This window comes from Cheilinus undulatus, linkage group 15, assembly GCF_018320785.1.
Source record: "Cheilinus undulatus linkage group 15, ASM1832078v1, whole genome shotgun sequence".
NCBI lineage: Eukaryota > Metazoa > Chordata > Actinopteri > Labriformes > Labridae > Cheilinus > Cheilinus undulatus.
The window spans coordinates 462,550-479,613 of NC_054879.1; the positions used below are offsets into that span (position 1 = coordinate 462,550).

Below are 17,064 nucleotides of genomic sequence, written 5' to 3' on the forward strand. Positions count from 1 at the left end.
ATCTCAGCTCCCCACTGTGAACTTTGGTGCCAGGTTTCATGACAATGATTTTTGTTTTTTAACTATGACATGTCTTCTTACAGTATCCTTAACATGAATGTGTTTGGATGAATTCCTCAAGAGGAATTTTGAAAACTGTGAAATCTGCAATTTGCATTTTGACCACAAAAATCAAAATGGTGGACTTCCTGTTTGTTTTATGGCATGGGTCCAACAGGCTTTTTTGTAGGACTTAAAATGACGTATAAGCTCAAGAATTTTCAAAATCCTAGGTTAAACCTGCTGCAGGGGCTGAATTTTCAAAATATTGTAGGGGGCGCCACTGAGCTAAAAAGCCCTGCTCATTAATAATTATCCTATTAATCCTCTCGTTTTGCTTCTGAGTATTTTTCTGCAAAGTTTCATGGCTTTACTAGTTTTATAAGCACTAGATAATTCTACTTCCTGTTACATGGCGATGAAAAATTCTCATGGCAGCACCATTTTAGGTAAGGACCCTTGACCTTCAAATCTGAGTAATACCAACCTTGAGGGATGGGCCTGGGCTAATTTCAGCAGGATTTGGCCAATCTTGTAATAAATGGAATTTTTTTAGTGAGCACCAGCCACTTTTATCACATGATGAGGCATTTCAATTCAAGGGGCCGCCATGGCCACGCCTTTGGACTAATGAGAAAACCCCGAATAACTTTTCATCATCCATGTCTCATGTAGCTCTGTGCCAAACTACAGGTCGATCTGATGAAATCCCTCGAACGAGTTCAGTTATGACCCCTGGAAAAGGCCAAAAACAGCCCCGTTTTTGCTTATTTATTCAAAATGGCGGATTTCCTGTTGGAGATAGAGTGTGGGCCCAAGAGGCTTTTTTGTAGATCTCCCCAAGCCGCACCTGCACACAAAATCTGATGAATCTATGACAAAGTCAAAGGAGGGGGCTTTAACTTTGAAAACTGTTAGGGGGCGCTATTTTTGCAATTCTGAATTTTCATGTTGGAGACCCAAAAAATATCGAAATTTTCGCAAGACCGGATGTACGTGCAAAGTTTCCTGCGAATTCATAAATGTTAAGGGCCTGAAAATGCCATGCAATGACGGCAAATGATATGTTGAATAATCCCAGCAGATACAATTAGGTCCTCGCACCACTCGGTGCTCGGGCCCTAAATATATAATAATAACAACAACAATAATAATAATAACAACAACAATAATAATAATAACAACAAAAATAAAAATAACAACAATAAAATAATTACAATAATAACATTACTAATAATATTAATAATAATAATTTAATCTCATATTTGACCATTGCTTGTGCTACTTACCAATTATTTAAAATATTAAATTTCATATGTAACCTGATCCTTGAGTGATCTTAATAATAATAACTTAATAAATGTCATATTTTACCTGACTCTTATCTAATTTGTTAATAATTTAAATAACTGAATCTAATTTTTGACCTGATTCTTGTGTGATTACAGTATCAACAGTTACCGTTTCCTTCGCTCCTTTCTTATCCGGTCTCTACTCTCTCTGACAGGAGGCGGGCTTTCCTCACATTCCAGCGTCCTACGTCAGAACGCAGACCGTGATTGGTCAAAGATTGAGCGTTCGTTCCCGTCTCAGTCTACCATTGGTGTAGGTTGACGTCAATCAGATTATCCTTGCGCGGTGACAGATGTCCATGGAAGAAGGTGAAAAAAAACTACAAACAAACCTTTTCTGAGTGTCCGCCATCTTGGCTCCGCTGGCTCCTACAGGGAAAGAGGACTGGGAGGAAGCCCGGCGGGGAGCCTCACAGCTCGGATGTAACCGTGATCTTTTTCACAGACAGTTAGACCGACGGATCAGCCCCGGACGGACGGACTGAGACCGGCTGAGTCCGCGGTTTGTGGTTTTCCACCTCGGTTTCACTCCGAAAACCCGCAAACACCAAACCGAGGATAACGCTAAGCTAACGGCTAACGGGGCCGGACTACCGGTGGTCAGCGGCGGACTGAAACTCCAGACTGACCCGGGGACATCCAGCGGGACTCTGGCCCGGGATAAACAGCGGGTCTGTGGTTTTAAAACACTGCATCATGGAGGAATTACCCGGTTTATAACCTGAGTTAGCACGGAGTGGAGCCTCAGGTCGCTGAGAGAATGTTTGACATTAGCTCGGTTTAATCCCGCTCCAACATAATCCGAGACATGGGGAAATGTGCTGTCTGAGGGCTGGAGGGGACCACCCTGTCCCGGGTTAGAGAGTCTGCTGTCCCGGGTTAGAGAGCCTACTGTCCCGGGTTATACAGAGCCTCCTGTCCCGGGTTAAACAGAGTCTGCTGTCCCGGGTTAAACAGAGTCTGCTGTCCCGGGTTATACAGAGCGTGCTGTCCCAGGTTAAACAGAGTCTGCTGTCCCGGGTTAGAGAGCCTGCTGTCCAGAGCGAAACAGAGTCTGCTGTCCCGGGTTAAACAGAGTCTTCTGTCCCGGGTTAGAGAGCCTGCTGTCCCGGGTTATACAGAGCCTGCTGTTCTGGGTTAGAGAGCCTGCTGTCCTGGGTTAGAGAGCCTGCTGTCCCGGGTTATACAGAGCCTGCTGTCCTGGGTTAGAGAGCCTGCTGTCCCGGGTTAGAAAGTCTGCTGTCCCGGGTTAAATAGAGCCTGCTGTCCCAGGTTAAACAGAGCCTGCTGTCCCGGGTTAAACAGAGTCTGCTGTCCCGGGTTAGAGAGCCTGCTGTCCTGGGTTAGAGAGCCCGCTGTGCTGGGTTAGAGAGCCTGCTGTCCAGAGCCAAAGAGAGCCTGCTGTTCTGGGTTAGAGAGCCTGCTGTCCCGGGTTATACAGAGCCTGCTGTTCTGGGTTAGAGAGCCTGCTGTCCTGGGCTAGAGAGCCTGCTGTTCTGGGTTAGAGAGCCTGCTGTCCTGGGTTAGAGAGCCTGCTGTCCCGGGTTAGAAAGTCTGCTGTCCCGGGTTAAATAGAGCCTGCTGTCCCAGGTTATACAGAGCCTGCAGTCCCGGGTTAAACAGAGCCTGCTGTCCCGGATTAAACAGAGCCTGCTGTCCCGGGTTAGTCAGAGTCTGCTGTCCCGGATTAAACAGAGCCTGCTGTCCCGGGTTAGACAGAGCCTGCTGTCCCGGGTTAGACAGAGCCTGCTGTCCCGGATTAAGCAGAGCCTGCTGTCCCGGGTTAGACAGAGCCTGCTGTCCTGGGTTAGAGAGCCCGCTGTCCTGGGTTAGAGAGCCTGCTGTCCCAGGTTAGACAGAGCCTGCTGTCCCGGGTTAGACAGAGCCTGCTGTCCCGGATTAAGCAGAGCCTGCTGTCCCGAGTTAGACAGAGCCTGCTGTCCTGGGTTAGAGAGCCCGCTGTGCTGGGTTAGAGAGCCTGCTGTCCCAGGTTAAACAGAGCCTGCAGTCCGGGGTTAAACAGAGCCTGCTGTCCCGGATTAAACAGAGCCTGCTGTCCCGGGTTAGACAGAGCCTGCTGTCCCGGATTAAACAGAGCCTGCTGTCCCGGGTTAGACAGAGCCTGCTGTCCCGGGTTAGACAGAGCCTGCTGTCCCGGATTAAACAGAGCCTGCTGTCCCGGGTTAGACAGAGCCTGCTGTCCCGGGTTAGACAGAGCCTGCTGTCCCGGATTAAACAGAGCCTGCTGTCCCGGGTTAGACAGAGCCTGCTGTCCCAGGTTAGACAGAGCCTGCTGTCCTGGGTTAAACAGGGCCTGCTGTCCTGGGTTAAACTGTGAATTCAGACCAGGTCATTAGCAGGAACTCTATATCAGACTGTTCCAGGTTGAAGGATCTACTATAGTGACTGTGAGCGCCACCATGGGGTCAGCAATCAGGGCAGCCTTCAGCGTGTTCCTCATGTCCTTCTGCTCTGGTGAGTCAACCTCACACACACACACACACTGTCCATGTAAACAACCTCCACCACACACACACAGGTGAACAAAGGTGAGATGTAGCTGAAATCTGATAAAAGCAAAAACAGACACGGGTTAAGGTCTGGATCAGACTGACTCAGTTTGTCTGTAACACGGGTTAAGGTCTGGATCAGTTCGTCTGTAACACGGGTTAAGGTCTGGATCAGACTGACTCAGTTCGTCTGTAACACGGGTTAAGGTCTGGATCAGTTTGTCTGTAACACGGGTTAAGGTCTGGATCAGTTTGTCTGTAACACCGGTTAAGGTCTGGATCAGTTCGTCTGTAACACGGGTTAAGGTCTGGATCAGACTGACTCAGTTTGTCTGTAACACGGGTTAAGGTCTGGATCAGACTGACTCAGTTCGTCTGTAACACGGGTTAAGGTCTGGATCAGACTGACTCAGTTTGTCTGTAACACGGGTTAAGGTCTGGATCAGACTGACTCAGTTTGTCTGTAACACGGGTTAAGGTCTGGATCAGACTGACTCAGTTCGTTGAACACGGGTTAAGGTCTGGATCAGACTGACTCAGTTTGTCTGTAACACGGGTTAAGGTCTGGATCAGACTGACTCAGTTCGTTGAACACGGGTTAAGGTCTGGATCAGACTGACTCAGTTCGTCTGTAACACGGGTTAAGGTCTGGATCAGTTTGTCTGTAACACGGGTTAAGGTCTGGATCAGTTTGTCTGTAACACGGGTTAAGGTCTGGATCAGTTTGTCTGTAACACGGGTTAAGGTCTGGATCAGTTTGTCTCTAACACGGGTTAAGGTCTGGATCAGTTTGTCTGTAACACGGGTTAAGGTCTGGATCAGTTTGTCTGTAACACGGGTTAAGGTCTGGATCAGACTGACTCAGTTCGTCTGTAACACGGGTTAAGGTCTGGATCAGTTTGTCTGTAACACGGGTTAAGGTCTGGATCAGTTTGTCTGTAACACGGGTTAAGGTCTGGATCAGACTGACTCAGTTTGTCTGTAACACGGGTTAAGGTCTGGATCAGACTGACTCAGTTCGTCTGTAACACGGGTTAAGGTCTGGATCAGTTCGTCTGTAACACGGGTTAAGGTCTGGATCAGACTGACTCAGTTCGTCTGTAACACGGGTTAAGGTCTGGATCAGACTGACTCAGTTCGTCTGTAACACGGGTTAAGGTCTGGATCAGACTGACTCAGTTTGTCGTCCACCCTGACAGCACATCTCCCACACAGGTCAGTGGAAACCCTTGCCAGGGACCAGGGTCTTATTTTTTTGCAGACGCTGATTATCTGGCGCTGCCTCGTGTTTGCTGGTGCCCGTGGCTGCTGCAGGCTGTGGAGGCTACCTTACCTCTGAGGTGTTCTTCCTGCAGTTCTTTGGCCAGCTTCAAAATTAGGGCTCTCCTGGGGATTGTTTGCAGTGTTTCCCATACATTCATTTCTTTGTGGTGGACTGCCACAAATAAATTAGGCCCGCCACAAGCAGATTCTGGCGCTACCTGTTGGCCCTAGCTCTGTGAATGTAGCGTGTTGTTAAAATGACTACATCGCGAATTTTCGAGTATAAATTATGTGGAAGTTTTGAGCCGTCAGCGTGCATTTGTCGCCAGAGTTTCGCTTCTCCCATTGTCCCTGAATGCATCTCTCACAGCAGAGAGCTCATTCTCTCTCCTGCACCTGCGCCCATCCAGAAAACTCCTCTGCACATACGCGTAAGTGGCGAGAAGCAAGGGAGAGGAAGGTAAACACAGTAGCATGGCTAGTTAGCGGGGAGCTAGCTGACTTTTGAGACAGCAAGAAACAGCGCTGGATCTGCAGCTTTGAGCAGTCGTTCAACTTTGAACAGGAAGAGGTCGAACTCACGCGGTATTCGTTAAAATACACCACAAGATGACTCTGAGATAACGGCGGCAGTAACACAACACGCCACTAAAGACATGAGCCCAGTGTTGTTGGAAAGCCAGGATTTAAAAATCTAATAAAGACAAGCTTTTTCCCCCGTGATCACACAGGACAGTTTCTTAAATAAAGTCTAAAGATGCTCTCATCTCATGAACTTGTCAGAAACTGGTCCAGCGTTCCTCAGCACAGATAACGGACTAATATAATCCCAGCTGTGAGCCTGAACAGTGGACTAGACTGCAGGGTTGTGGTCTGAATGGAGGACTAGACTGCAGGGTTTTGGTCTGAATGGAGGACTAGACTGCAGGGTTTTGGTCTGAATGGTGGACTAGACTGCAGGGTTTTGGTCTTCATGCATAATTGGTGAGTTTTGTGTAGGTTTGCTTCACCCTTAATGAGGAAAATAATCATTTTATAGTCAGCAATAGTAAACACAGAAAACATTTCAGGACTTTTCATACACTAAAATACCAAGTATTTCATCATTTATGTATTTTTGATTTATTAGTAAAAGATTGAATGAAGTCGTTTTCAAAATGAAACTGTTAAATTTGACTTTACATTGATTTTTACCTTCTGCAAACAGTTTTATTAAAAATCCAATAGAACAGTCTGTTTTTATCACCAAACTCGTGCCATTTGGGGCTGAATTGAATACAGCTGCTGAGAGCCCATTTCAAAATATCGCGATATATATCGTCTATCAGGATATAGCAAACCCCCCCCACACACACACACACACACACACACACACACACACACACACCTACACATTCCTCCTGGGCTTGTCCTGGTACACCGTGAGGGTGGCACGGTGATGAGGAGAGCCACGTTCTTCCTCGGCTCTTCCTGCCGATTTTGTCGGGTTTGTTGGCCATGTTTTAAGTAAAGCGGCACCGTGCTTCGGTGGGGGACAGCTGCCTGTTCACTGTGATGTAGGCTCTAGGTTTAAAGCAGGCAGAACAATTATCTATAAAGCCACTCCATACATGAGAAAATAGGGCAGATTTGTCAATGCACAGACATGCATGCCTGTCACTCTTTTTGTTGAAGTGCAGATAGTGCACAATCTCTCTGAAGCGGCTCCTTGGCATTGTGGTCCGGAAGAATGGCAAGCCCGTTCCTTGGACCACAGGCTCTCCATCTCTAGGTTTTTGCTGTACGCTCCCCCTTCAGTTCAGCCACGGAGATGTCCCACCTCTCCTCAACACGACGGGCTTCTGCAACAGTGCAGTCCCGTATATGTTGCAGTATCCTCCTGCCCACCAAACACAAGAATGCACTCACAGCGTGAGCCGTAGGTCCTGCAGACTCAGTGAGCACATTTTGGGACTGTGCTCTCCCCAGTTGTGCGCCAGGCTGGATGACCTCCCACCTTTCGCCTGCTCACACTGCCTCAGCACTGCATAGCAATAGTGCAGATACCTGATAAGAGGCTGCACAATTTTCAAAGTTTCATACAAGAAAGAGGAAAAGGATGCCATCATTTATTGATAACAAATCATAGGTCTATAATTGTTAGATCACTTTCAGCTTTTTTGATTATTTTCATTATCAAAAAAAGTTTGGCAACGAAAAATCTGAGTTTTGGTGAACTTTGTCGGAGTTTAGCCGTAAATCTAGCCCACCTTGATTTGTGGACGGTGCGTCCGGCGGAGTTGTGCTTGTTTGCTTTAAGTTTGTTATCATATATTATGTAGAATAAACATGTGTAAACTGCCTGTCATAGACTATTGTCCTACCTGAAGATGAAGCCCGAGCGCTGTCAGAGTCCGGTGCAACTTCCCGTTGTTCTGTTGGGATAACTTATTGTTTTGATTTCTTGTGAGTGAGGATGATTATAAATATTTTTACTGTTTGCAGCCTATGCTAGGCATCAAGACAAAGTAGGTTTAGTTTTAGAACATGTTCACAGTTCGGCAAACTGCTGTGCTACGCTAGATATAGCCAATAACTTGTGGCGCCATCAACTGTAATCATTTATATAAAATGAAATAAATTATTCAGCATTCCTACCTTGGGTTGATAACGCCAATCGGACCAATCAGCAGATGTTTAGTCCTCTTCCAAGATGGCCGCGCACACGTCTTGGCGCCTGTTTACTCTCCGGCTCATTATTTTATGATCATGTTTTTAATGATCTTTTACTGAGTGTGGTACTTCTAACTCCTGCCTTAACATGTATTGGTTGGATTCAGGCGCTTGCAACCCATTGCGAGCCTAATCTGAGCAGAAACTAATCACCTGCAGAGCATCGCCTCTACTGGCGTCTTACCTCCCCGGCAATCTGTGGTGCCCTGCTGGACGTAGGGTTCTGTAGTGCTGGGCTCCACCGCAGCCACCTCTGCTCTATGCCAGACGAGCGTGGGTCAGCTTCTCGGTAGCATCCGTGCGGCTTCCCCCTGGGTGTCCCGCTCCAAGCCTGCAGGTCTGCTGGTCTGCTGACCGGGTCCGAAGCGGCTGGAGACCCCGCCGGATTCTATCCAGTGTGCCAGCTGTTCAGCCTCCAGTCCTCTGCGCGTGGGTGTCGCTGGTGCGGTGTGGTGCTATTGCCTGGGGCTCCTGGCAGTGTCATCGTGCCGGACGTTGGTTTTTCGGTCGTCGGGGTGTTGGACCTCCCGTTGGATCCTTAGGCTGTACTGTCCGCTCTCTGCTCTTCGCTGGATGTCAGACTGTCAGCAGTCGACTAGCCTGTTAGCTGCTGGGTCCTGTGGCTACACCGGTCTGCTGTGTGCTGATCTGCCGGGCTCCTGGCTGTTAGCTGGCGCGTTAGCCGTTGACGGGCGAGTTAGCTGCTGGTGGCTAGCCGGTGAGCTAGCTGCTAGCTGTTAGCCGCAGCTAGCCTACGTCTTGGGAGACGGCAGCGGTCCTGCCACCAACCACTCCATTCAGCGTACCTCCACAGGTGACTCTGCATCTCACCTTTCTGCTGTACATTCCTATCACTACATGCACTTTTATCTGCATGACTAACCTGCCTTGAGACAGTAACACTGTTCTTAATACTCGTGCGTTGGTCCCATGGAACTGTAATCCATCGTGGTTTACCTGCTACAGGGCCCCGCCCACTTCTGCACCTACCTAGCGCAATGACTATCAGCTGGTCCTTTGCTCCTGCTGAGCTGTCTGTATTCTTGTTGGAGTCCTCTTGTGGGCCAGTTTTAAATGATCTTAAATTGCTTTGTTTAATGTGTAATTCTGTTTTAAAAAATTATTTTATGCCCACAGACGCATCATTTGTTGACCTTGCCAAGTCAAATAAGGATGATTCTGTATCACTACTTAATATAAAGAGAAAGTGTTTTATCTTACTTCTACTTCTTCTGTCAGGCAATGTTCAGCCAAATCCAGGCCCCACTCTGAACAACATTGCTACCCCTGATGAATTCAGAACCAGATGTGGCCTTGGTATTGTACATTTAAATGTTTGGAGTCTGCTTCCCTAGCTAGATTTTGTAAAAATTTGGATTCAGTCAACTGACACTGATATTCTTGTCCTTTCTGAAACCTGGCTGACCAAAGCCGTCTCCGATAAGGAGATTTATTACAGGTTATCATGTCTTTCGCTGTGACCGTCCCAGGAAAGGCGGTGGCGTAGCCATCTATGTAAAGAATAAGTATCAAGCTACAATTCTGTCATCAGTGTCTATCAGCAAGCACTTTTATCTTCTTGCCCTAAAACTTGACTTTTCTCAGGTTCAGTCTATAACAGCTGTGGGTTGCTACAGACCACCCTCAGCATGTAGTGAGGCCCTTTCCTCACTGTCAGTTTTTATTGCGAGGTTTAATATGAGTTAACTTGTCTTGGTTGGGGACCTAAACACTGATTGGTTAACTTCATCATCAAACACCTTGAAATCTGTTTGTGACTCCTTTAATTTAACCCAGTTAATAAACTGGTGAAATTCCTAAGGTCTGGAAGTCTGCTTTTGTTCTTCCTCTGTTAAAAGGGGTAACCCTCAGGAGTAAATAACTATAAACCGATTTCTAAACTGTGTATTTTGGCTAAAGTGTTTGAAGGACTTGTCAGTGATCAACTCAAGGACTTTTTTGATACACATAACATTTTATCACCTTTGCAATCTGGTTTCAGAAAGCAACACAGCACAATTACAGCTACCCTTAAGGTTCAGAACGATTTTATTCTTGCCTGGGACTGTAAAAAATACTGTGTTACACTTTTCATTGACCTGTCAAAGGCATTTGACACAGTTGATCACAATTTATTAATAAATACATCTCACCAGATTGGCTTATCAAAAATGGCAGCATCATGGTTTGCCAATTATTTGTCTGAGAGAACCCAGTGTGTTCGGGTGGCTGGTTCCACCTCGTCTTTTCTGGAGGTCTCCAAAGGTGTGCCTCAAGGTTCGGTCTTAGGACCTATTTTATTTTCTATTTATATTAACAACGTGTGACAATTTGTCAAATGCCTCTTATCACTTTTATGCTGATGACACAATTATTTATTGTTGGTCTTCTTCGCTTGTGGAGACTTTTGACTTTTTACAGTCTGCTTTTAATGTTGTTCAGTCTCGACTGCAAAAACTTAAACTGGTTTTGAATCCCGACAAAACCAAAGTCATGGTATTTTCTAGTTCTAGTGAGTTACCGGAGAACATCCCTTCAGTCTTAACCTCACGAGGTGTACCCATTGAACTAGTCTCCAACTACCAATACTTTGGTTTTCTTATTGATCTTGAGCTCTCGTTCAAGACGCATAGTGCAAGTTTGGTCACCAAACTCAGGGTCAAGATTGGTTTCTTTTATAGAAATAAATCCTGCTTTTCCCTCAAGGCTCGTAATTATCTTGTATCTGCGACTCTTTTACCTTTGCTTGATTATGGTGATTTTTTTTGTATATGTCTGCCTCAGCTAAGTGTCTGCAGTCTTTGGACACTGTTTATCGCTGTGCGCTGAGGTTTGTCATGGGATGTAGTCAACTCACGCATCACTGTGAACTTTATGCCAAACCTGGCTGGCCTTCGCTGAGTGCTCACAGGTACACGCATCGCTGACTCTGATCTACAAGGCTCTTCTTGGCTTGGTTCCGTCTTATTTGTGTTCTCTTCTGCAAAGAACTAAAAGCCGCTATGCCCTGCGCTCTAAAGATATCATTCAGCTGCTTGTTCCTGGTGTCAGGACTGAACAGGGAAAAAGAGCGTTCGGTTTCGCTGCCCCATCAGCATGGAATACTCTCCAGTCCGACTTGAAAATGTCATAACTTATTTCACTGGAACACTTTCGCTCTATCTTAATTGATAGACAATGCGAGACTTCGGAACAGTGCTTGTGTTTTTAAATTGTTATTGTGATTTCTACTGCTGCATTTTCAATTGTGATCTACCTCTAATTATCTTTATTGTATGTTCCAACATATTGTTTATAATTTGTCTCTTGAATATGTATTATTTATTATGACATGTGCTCCTGACCTCTTGGCCAGGTCACCCTTGTAAAAGAGATCTTGAGCTCAACGGGTTTTATCTGGTTAAATAAAGGTTAAATAAATAAATAACGCTGCAGACCGGGCAGCTGGCTCTAAATGTTTAGATTTTTGGGTTCAGGAGTCCGAACTCTCATCCTCCGATCTCTTCACCACCAAAGCCTCTTCCAAAGAAAATCTTTCAGGATGTCCTCTCTTTATGCTTGTTTGGAAATATGTCTCGTGTGTGTCTATCTGATTGTCTGTTTGTTTGTCTGTATCTCTGTGTATGCCTAGTTGTTGTCCTTTGTCTTTTCCTTCCTGAGCATAAACAAAGAATATTTACACATATTTATAGGGAAGAATGATGTAATTGGATGGAACATTATATCAAAGCCAAAAAAAAAAACAAAAAAACAAAAACACGATAGCAGCGGGAAAATCAAATGTATAATTATGTCTCATTCCACAGTTGTCTGTGTGACGGCAGCAGCGGTTGGAGGAATGAATGCTCAGAAATCATGAGTGCTTCATTAGACAACCTTATAAGCTTCAGAGAACATAAAGAACACGTTTTAAGGAAAACTCATGGCAAGACAAGCTTGGAATTTTAACTTGAACAAATTTATTGGCATCTGAAAATCCCAAACGGTCAGTCAGACTGCAGTGGCGGTTCCAGTGTAAACAGCCAGCCGCTGATTCTGTCTCATCACCTGTCCTGGTGTCTCCTCAGGTGCTATCCTGGGCCGCTCCGACACTCAGAAGTGTATCCACTTCAACTACAGCCCCTCCTCCTCCTCCTCGTCTTCATCAGCAGTGGAGGGTCGGGGGAATGCCAGTAAGGTGGTCACCTGCTCTGGAGAGAAAGAGAAAAGACTTCACTGCTTTGCTACCTGGAAGAACGTTTCAGGTGTGATTCAGGTGGTGAAACAGGGCTGCTGGCTGGATGATGTCAACTGCTACGACAGGTAACTGAGAGGACAAGTAACTGTTAGGACAGGTGACTGAGAGGACAGGTAACTGTTAGGACAGGTGACTGAGAGGACAGGTAACTGAGAGGACAAGTAACTGTTAGGACAGGTGACTGAGAGGACAGGTAACTGTTAGGACAGGTGACTGAGAGGACAGGTAACTGAGAGGACAAGTAACTGTTAGGACAGGTGACTGAGAGGACAAGTAACTGTTAGGACAGGTGACTGAGAGGACAGGTAACTGTTAGGACAGGTGACTGAGAGGACAGGCAACTGAGAGGACAAGTAACTGTTAGGACAGGTGACTGAGAGGACAGGTAACTGAGAGGACAAGTAACTGTTAGGACAGGTCACTGAGAGGACAGGTAACTGAGAGGACAGGTAACTGTTAGGACAGGTCACTGAGAGGACAGGTCACTGAGAGGACAGGTAACTGAGAGGACAGGTAACTGTTAGGACAGGTGACTGAGAGGACAGGTAACTGTTAGGACAGGTGACTTGAGAGGACAGGTAACTGTTAGGACAGGTGATTGAAAGGACAGGTAACTTTCAGGACGTGTAACTTTTGTAACAGGTAATTTTTTGGACAGGTAACTTTTTCAACAGTTAATTGACCTCTTTTCCTTTGTCTACTTTTGTTCTTTCATCTCTTCCTCCTCTCTTCCTCGTGGTCTACCTCCCTTTCCTCTTGGACCTCTCCCTCCTCTTCATGGTCGTCCTGCTTCCAGCTCTGAGTGCGTGGAGAGGAAAGATTCTCCTGAAGTCTTCTTCTGCTGTTGTGAGGGAAGTTTGTGTAATGACAGGTTCTTCTACATTCCTGACAGCAGCCTGCCTCAGATCCAGAGTAAGATCATGTTCAAGTGTTCTCCATCCCAGTCTGTCTTTGAGTCCGTCAGTGAAGCTCCAGCTAAGGAGGTTCAGAGCCTAGGATGAACTTTGTCTGTTCACCCCTTCAGCTCTGTACACTCTCACTTTCAAGAGGGCAGTTAGATGTCGTTTGACTCTTCTGCTTAAAAACCAGCCACCACCTGCTGTCTACATCTGTTAGATTAAAATAATATGGAGCGATGATAACTAGGCCAGCGCTGAATTAACTAAGGTAAACATAACACCACTGCTGTTGCAGAAACATACCATATTAACCCTTTATTATTACCCACACCGATGAAATCAGCAGGGGGTTATGTAAAGGGTTCCGTATCTTTGTTTGTTTGTTTGTATGTGTACAAGATAACTCGAGAACGGAAAGTCAGATCTTCACCAAACTTTCAGGGAATATGGGGATAGTGACAGGGAAGGATCGATTTGATTTTGGTGATGATCCGCGCACCCGTTCGTTTTTTCTCGGACCTCGAAATTTTTAACACCAAAGTAATCAATGGGAGCGCGAGTTCCTCAGTGGCGCTGCTTCGGTGTGGGTCTGCTGCCTCAGACAGCCATTCTAGTATTCATTTCTAAGTTGGTTTTAACCTTCTAATAAAACATGGATGCTTCCTGTATTTTCTAATAGCACAGAGAGACCAGATAAACACCACTAGAGGATCATCAGGAACTCTTCTTTTAGGCTGTCACCTCATGAAAATATCAAAGAATAACTCCAGTATTTGGCCTGAATGAAGTCAGATTCAACTATTTAAATAATCTCATCTGTTATCATTTATAAAGACAAATGTGAAGTTTCCTGATCCATGACACATGAAGACCAGGGTGACAACCCTGTGGTGGTTTCCTCTAAAATATTCCATCTGAAAACTCATTCATTTCCCTGTGTCAGGTTGTTTTACATGTTTGTGATATTGTTCAGCTGACAGGTCTCTGGGTTTAAAGACATTTTTAATCTCAGGTGAACTAAGACAAATAAATAAAACAGGAAGTAGCTCCTGAACCACACTGATGTTTGTTCCTCAGGTTAGGAAGGTGTCTCATTTATGAACATTTGGTTTACTGATGGGAGACCAGCTTTATTAACCCTGTGGAGTTAACTGGTTTGGAGCAGCTTAGAGTGAAAAGGTAACAGACAGACAATCATAGTAATACAATGTTTAAAATCAAAGAATCAGAAAGGACATATGTAAAGAAAGAAGTATTCCTCCTGAAGTCTGACTCAAACATTGATGAAATGAATCAAACAGCCGTCCAGGTTAAACTTCCTGTCCATATAAAGGTGTTATTCTCACCACATGTAGATTATTAATCATCAGATTATTGGTATTCTGCCCATTACCATTCTATGAACACATGCCTTGTTTTCTTTAACGTTGCTATAGCTACAAACAAGCCAGTGACGCCCAAGCCGCCGGTGCTGACCGCTCTGATGTATTCTCTGCTCCCCATCATGGCCCTCACCGCCATCGTCCTCTTCTCCTTCTGGATGTACCGACACCACAAACTGGCCTACCCGCCTGTGCTGGTGCCCACGCAGGTGAGACAAAACCACGCATACAAACAACTGTACACAAACCACCGACACAAACAACCATGCACACAAACAACTGTACACAAACCACCGACACAAACAACCATGCACACAAACAACCCCGCACACAAACAACTGTACACAAACCACCAACACAAACAACCATGCACACAAACAACTGTACACAAACCACCGACACAAACAACCATGCACACAAACAACCCCGCACACAAACAACTGTACACAAACCACCGACACAAACAACCCCGCACGCAAACAACTGTACACAAACCACCGACACAAACAACCATGCACACAAACAACCCCGCACACAAACAACTGTACACAAACCACCAACACAAACAACCATGCACACAAACAACTGTACACAAACCACCGACACAAACAACCATGCACACAAACAACCCCGCACACAAACAACTGTACACAAACCACCAACACAAACAACCATGCACACAAACAACTGTACACAAACCACCGACACAAACAACCATGCACACAAACAACCCCGCACACAAACAACTGTACACAAACCACCGACACAAACAACCCCGCACACAAACAACTGTACACAAACCACCATGCACACAAACAACCATGCAGACAACCATGCACACAGACAACCGTATAAACCACCATGCACACAAACAACCATACAAACAACCATGGACACAAACAACTGTACACAAACCACTGACACAAACAACCACGCACACAGACAACCACGCACACAGACAACCACGCACACAGACAACCACGCACACAGACAACCACGCACACAGACAACCACGCACACAGACAACCACGCACACAGACAACCACGCACACAGACAACCACGCACACAGACAACCACGCACACAGACAACCACGCACACAGACAACCACGCACACAGACAACCACGCACACAGACAACCACGCACACAGACAACCACGCACATAAACAACTGTACAAACAACCACGTACATGAATAATCAGACTGACCAGACCATTAAACTGACCAGAACCGTACTGAGCATGTGCAGAACTTGTCTGTTCTCAGAGGCACTCATGTTGACAGGAGAAAGTACTGTAGTCACAAACCTGTTTTTAAATGCCAGGATGCCAACTTTCCCTAAACCAACAGAGACAAAACCCAAAGGTTACGGTTCTCAGCTGAACCTGTTGTTGTGTAAACACAGTTTTAAGTCAGACTTTACTGAAACTGGCTGTTTTTACTTGGATATATCACCATGGCAACAGGCCGTAAACAGGCCGTCATCCATCCATCCATCTACTCATCTAGCCATGCATTCATCCATCCACTCGTCTAACCATCCATTCCTCCATCATCCATCCAACCATCCCTCCATCTGTCCATCCATTCATCCAGCCATGCATCCATCCATCCAATCATCTAACTATCCCTCCATCCATCCATCGCTCCATCCATCCATCCATCCCTCCATCCATCCATCCCTCTATCATCCATCCCTCCATCATACATCCATTCATCCATCCAACCATCCATCCCTCTATCCATCCATCCATAATCCATCCATCCATCCATCCATCCCTCCATCATCCATCCATCCATCCATCCATCCATCCATCCATCCATCCCTCCCTCCCCCTCCAATCCAATCCAGTAAAATTAACTCGACATTTAAGGGGGCGGGGCACTCCCTGATATAATGTTAGGGGAAACACTGCCACAGTAGAACATAAAAACCATATCAGATGTTGAAACTGAGACATTTTACCATCTCATAAACAATAATCACTCATTCTTGATTTGATTTGATTGCTGAAATAGTGGCAGCCTTCCCTGACAGAGACGTTGTCTGGATGGGAGCACATGTGTCTCTAAAAGCTCTCTCTACTTTCCAGCATTGATAGTTCCTCTCCAGATGTTAGAGCTGCCATAGGCACTAATGCAACCCCATACCATCAGAGATGCAGGCTTTAGACCTGAGCCAGGAGAACAAGCTGGATGCTCCAGATCCTCTTTAGTCCACAGGACACGGCGTCTGTGGTTTCCTCTGACCACAGAACAGTTTTCCATGTTTCCTCTGACCACAGAACAGTTTTCCATCTTTCCTCTGACCACAGAACAGTTTTCCATCTTTCCTCAGTCCACAGAACAGTTTTCCATCTTTCCTCTGACCACAGAACAGTTTTCCATGTTTCCTCAGTCCACAGAACAGTTTTCCATCTTTCCTCTGACCACAGAACAGTTTTCCATCTTTCCTCTGACCACAGAACAGTTTTCCATCTTTCCTCTGACCACAGAACAGTTTTCCATCTTTCCTCTGACCACAGAACAGTTTTCCATCTTTCCTCTGACCACAGAACAGTTTTCCATCTTTCCTCAGTCCACAGAACAGTTTTCCATCTTTCCTCTGACCACAGAACAGTTTTCCATCTTTCCTCAGTCCACAGAACAGTTTTCCATGTTTCCTCAGTC

General features: G+C 45.8%; 1 protein-coding gene across 1 annotated transcript in view; it reads left to right on the forward strand.

The window, feature by feature from the left end:
- Positions 1–1,709: 1,709 nt before the first annotated feature.
- Positions 1,710–17,064, forward strand: part of LOC121522379 (activin receptor type-2A-like) — a 29,452-nt gene continuing 14,097 nt past the window's right edge. Inside the window, exons 1-4 of the mRNA XM_041806660.1 lie at positions 1,710–3,866; positions 11,944–12,178; positions 12,910–13,025; positions 14,449–14,603. Coding sequence (XP_041662594.1) covers positions 3,812–3,866; positions 11,944–12,178; positions 12,910–13,025; positions 14,449–14,603 — 561 coding nt within the window. The 5' untranslated portion in view covers positions 1,710–3,811. The remainder of the gene's footprint in view (positions 3,867–11,943; positions 12,179–12,909; positions 13,026–14,448; positions 14,604–17,064) is intronic.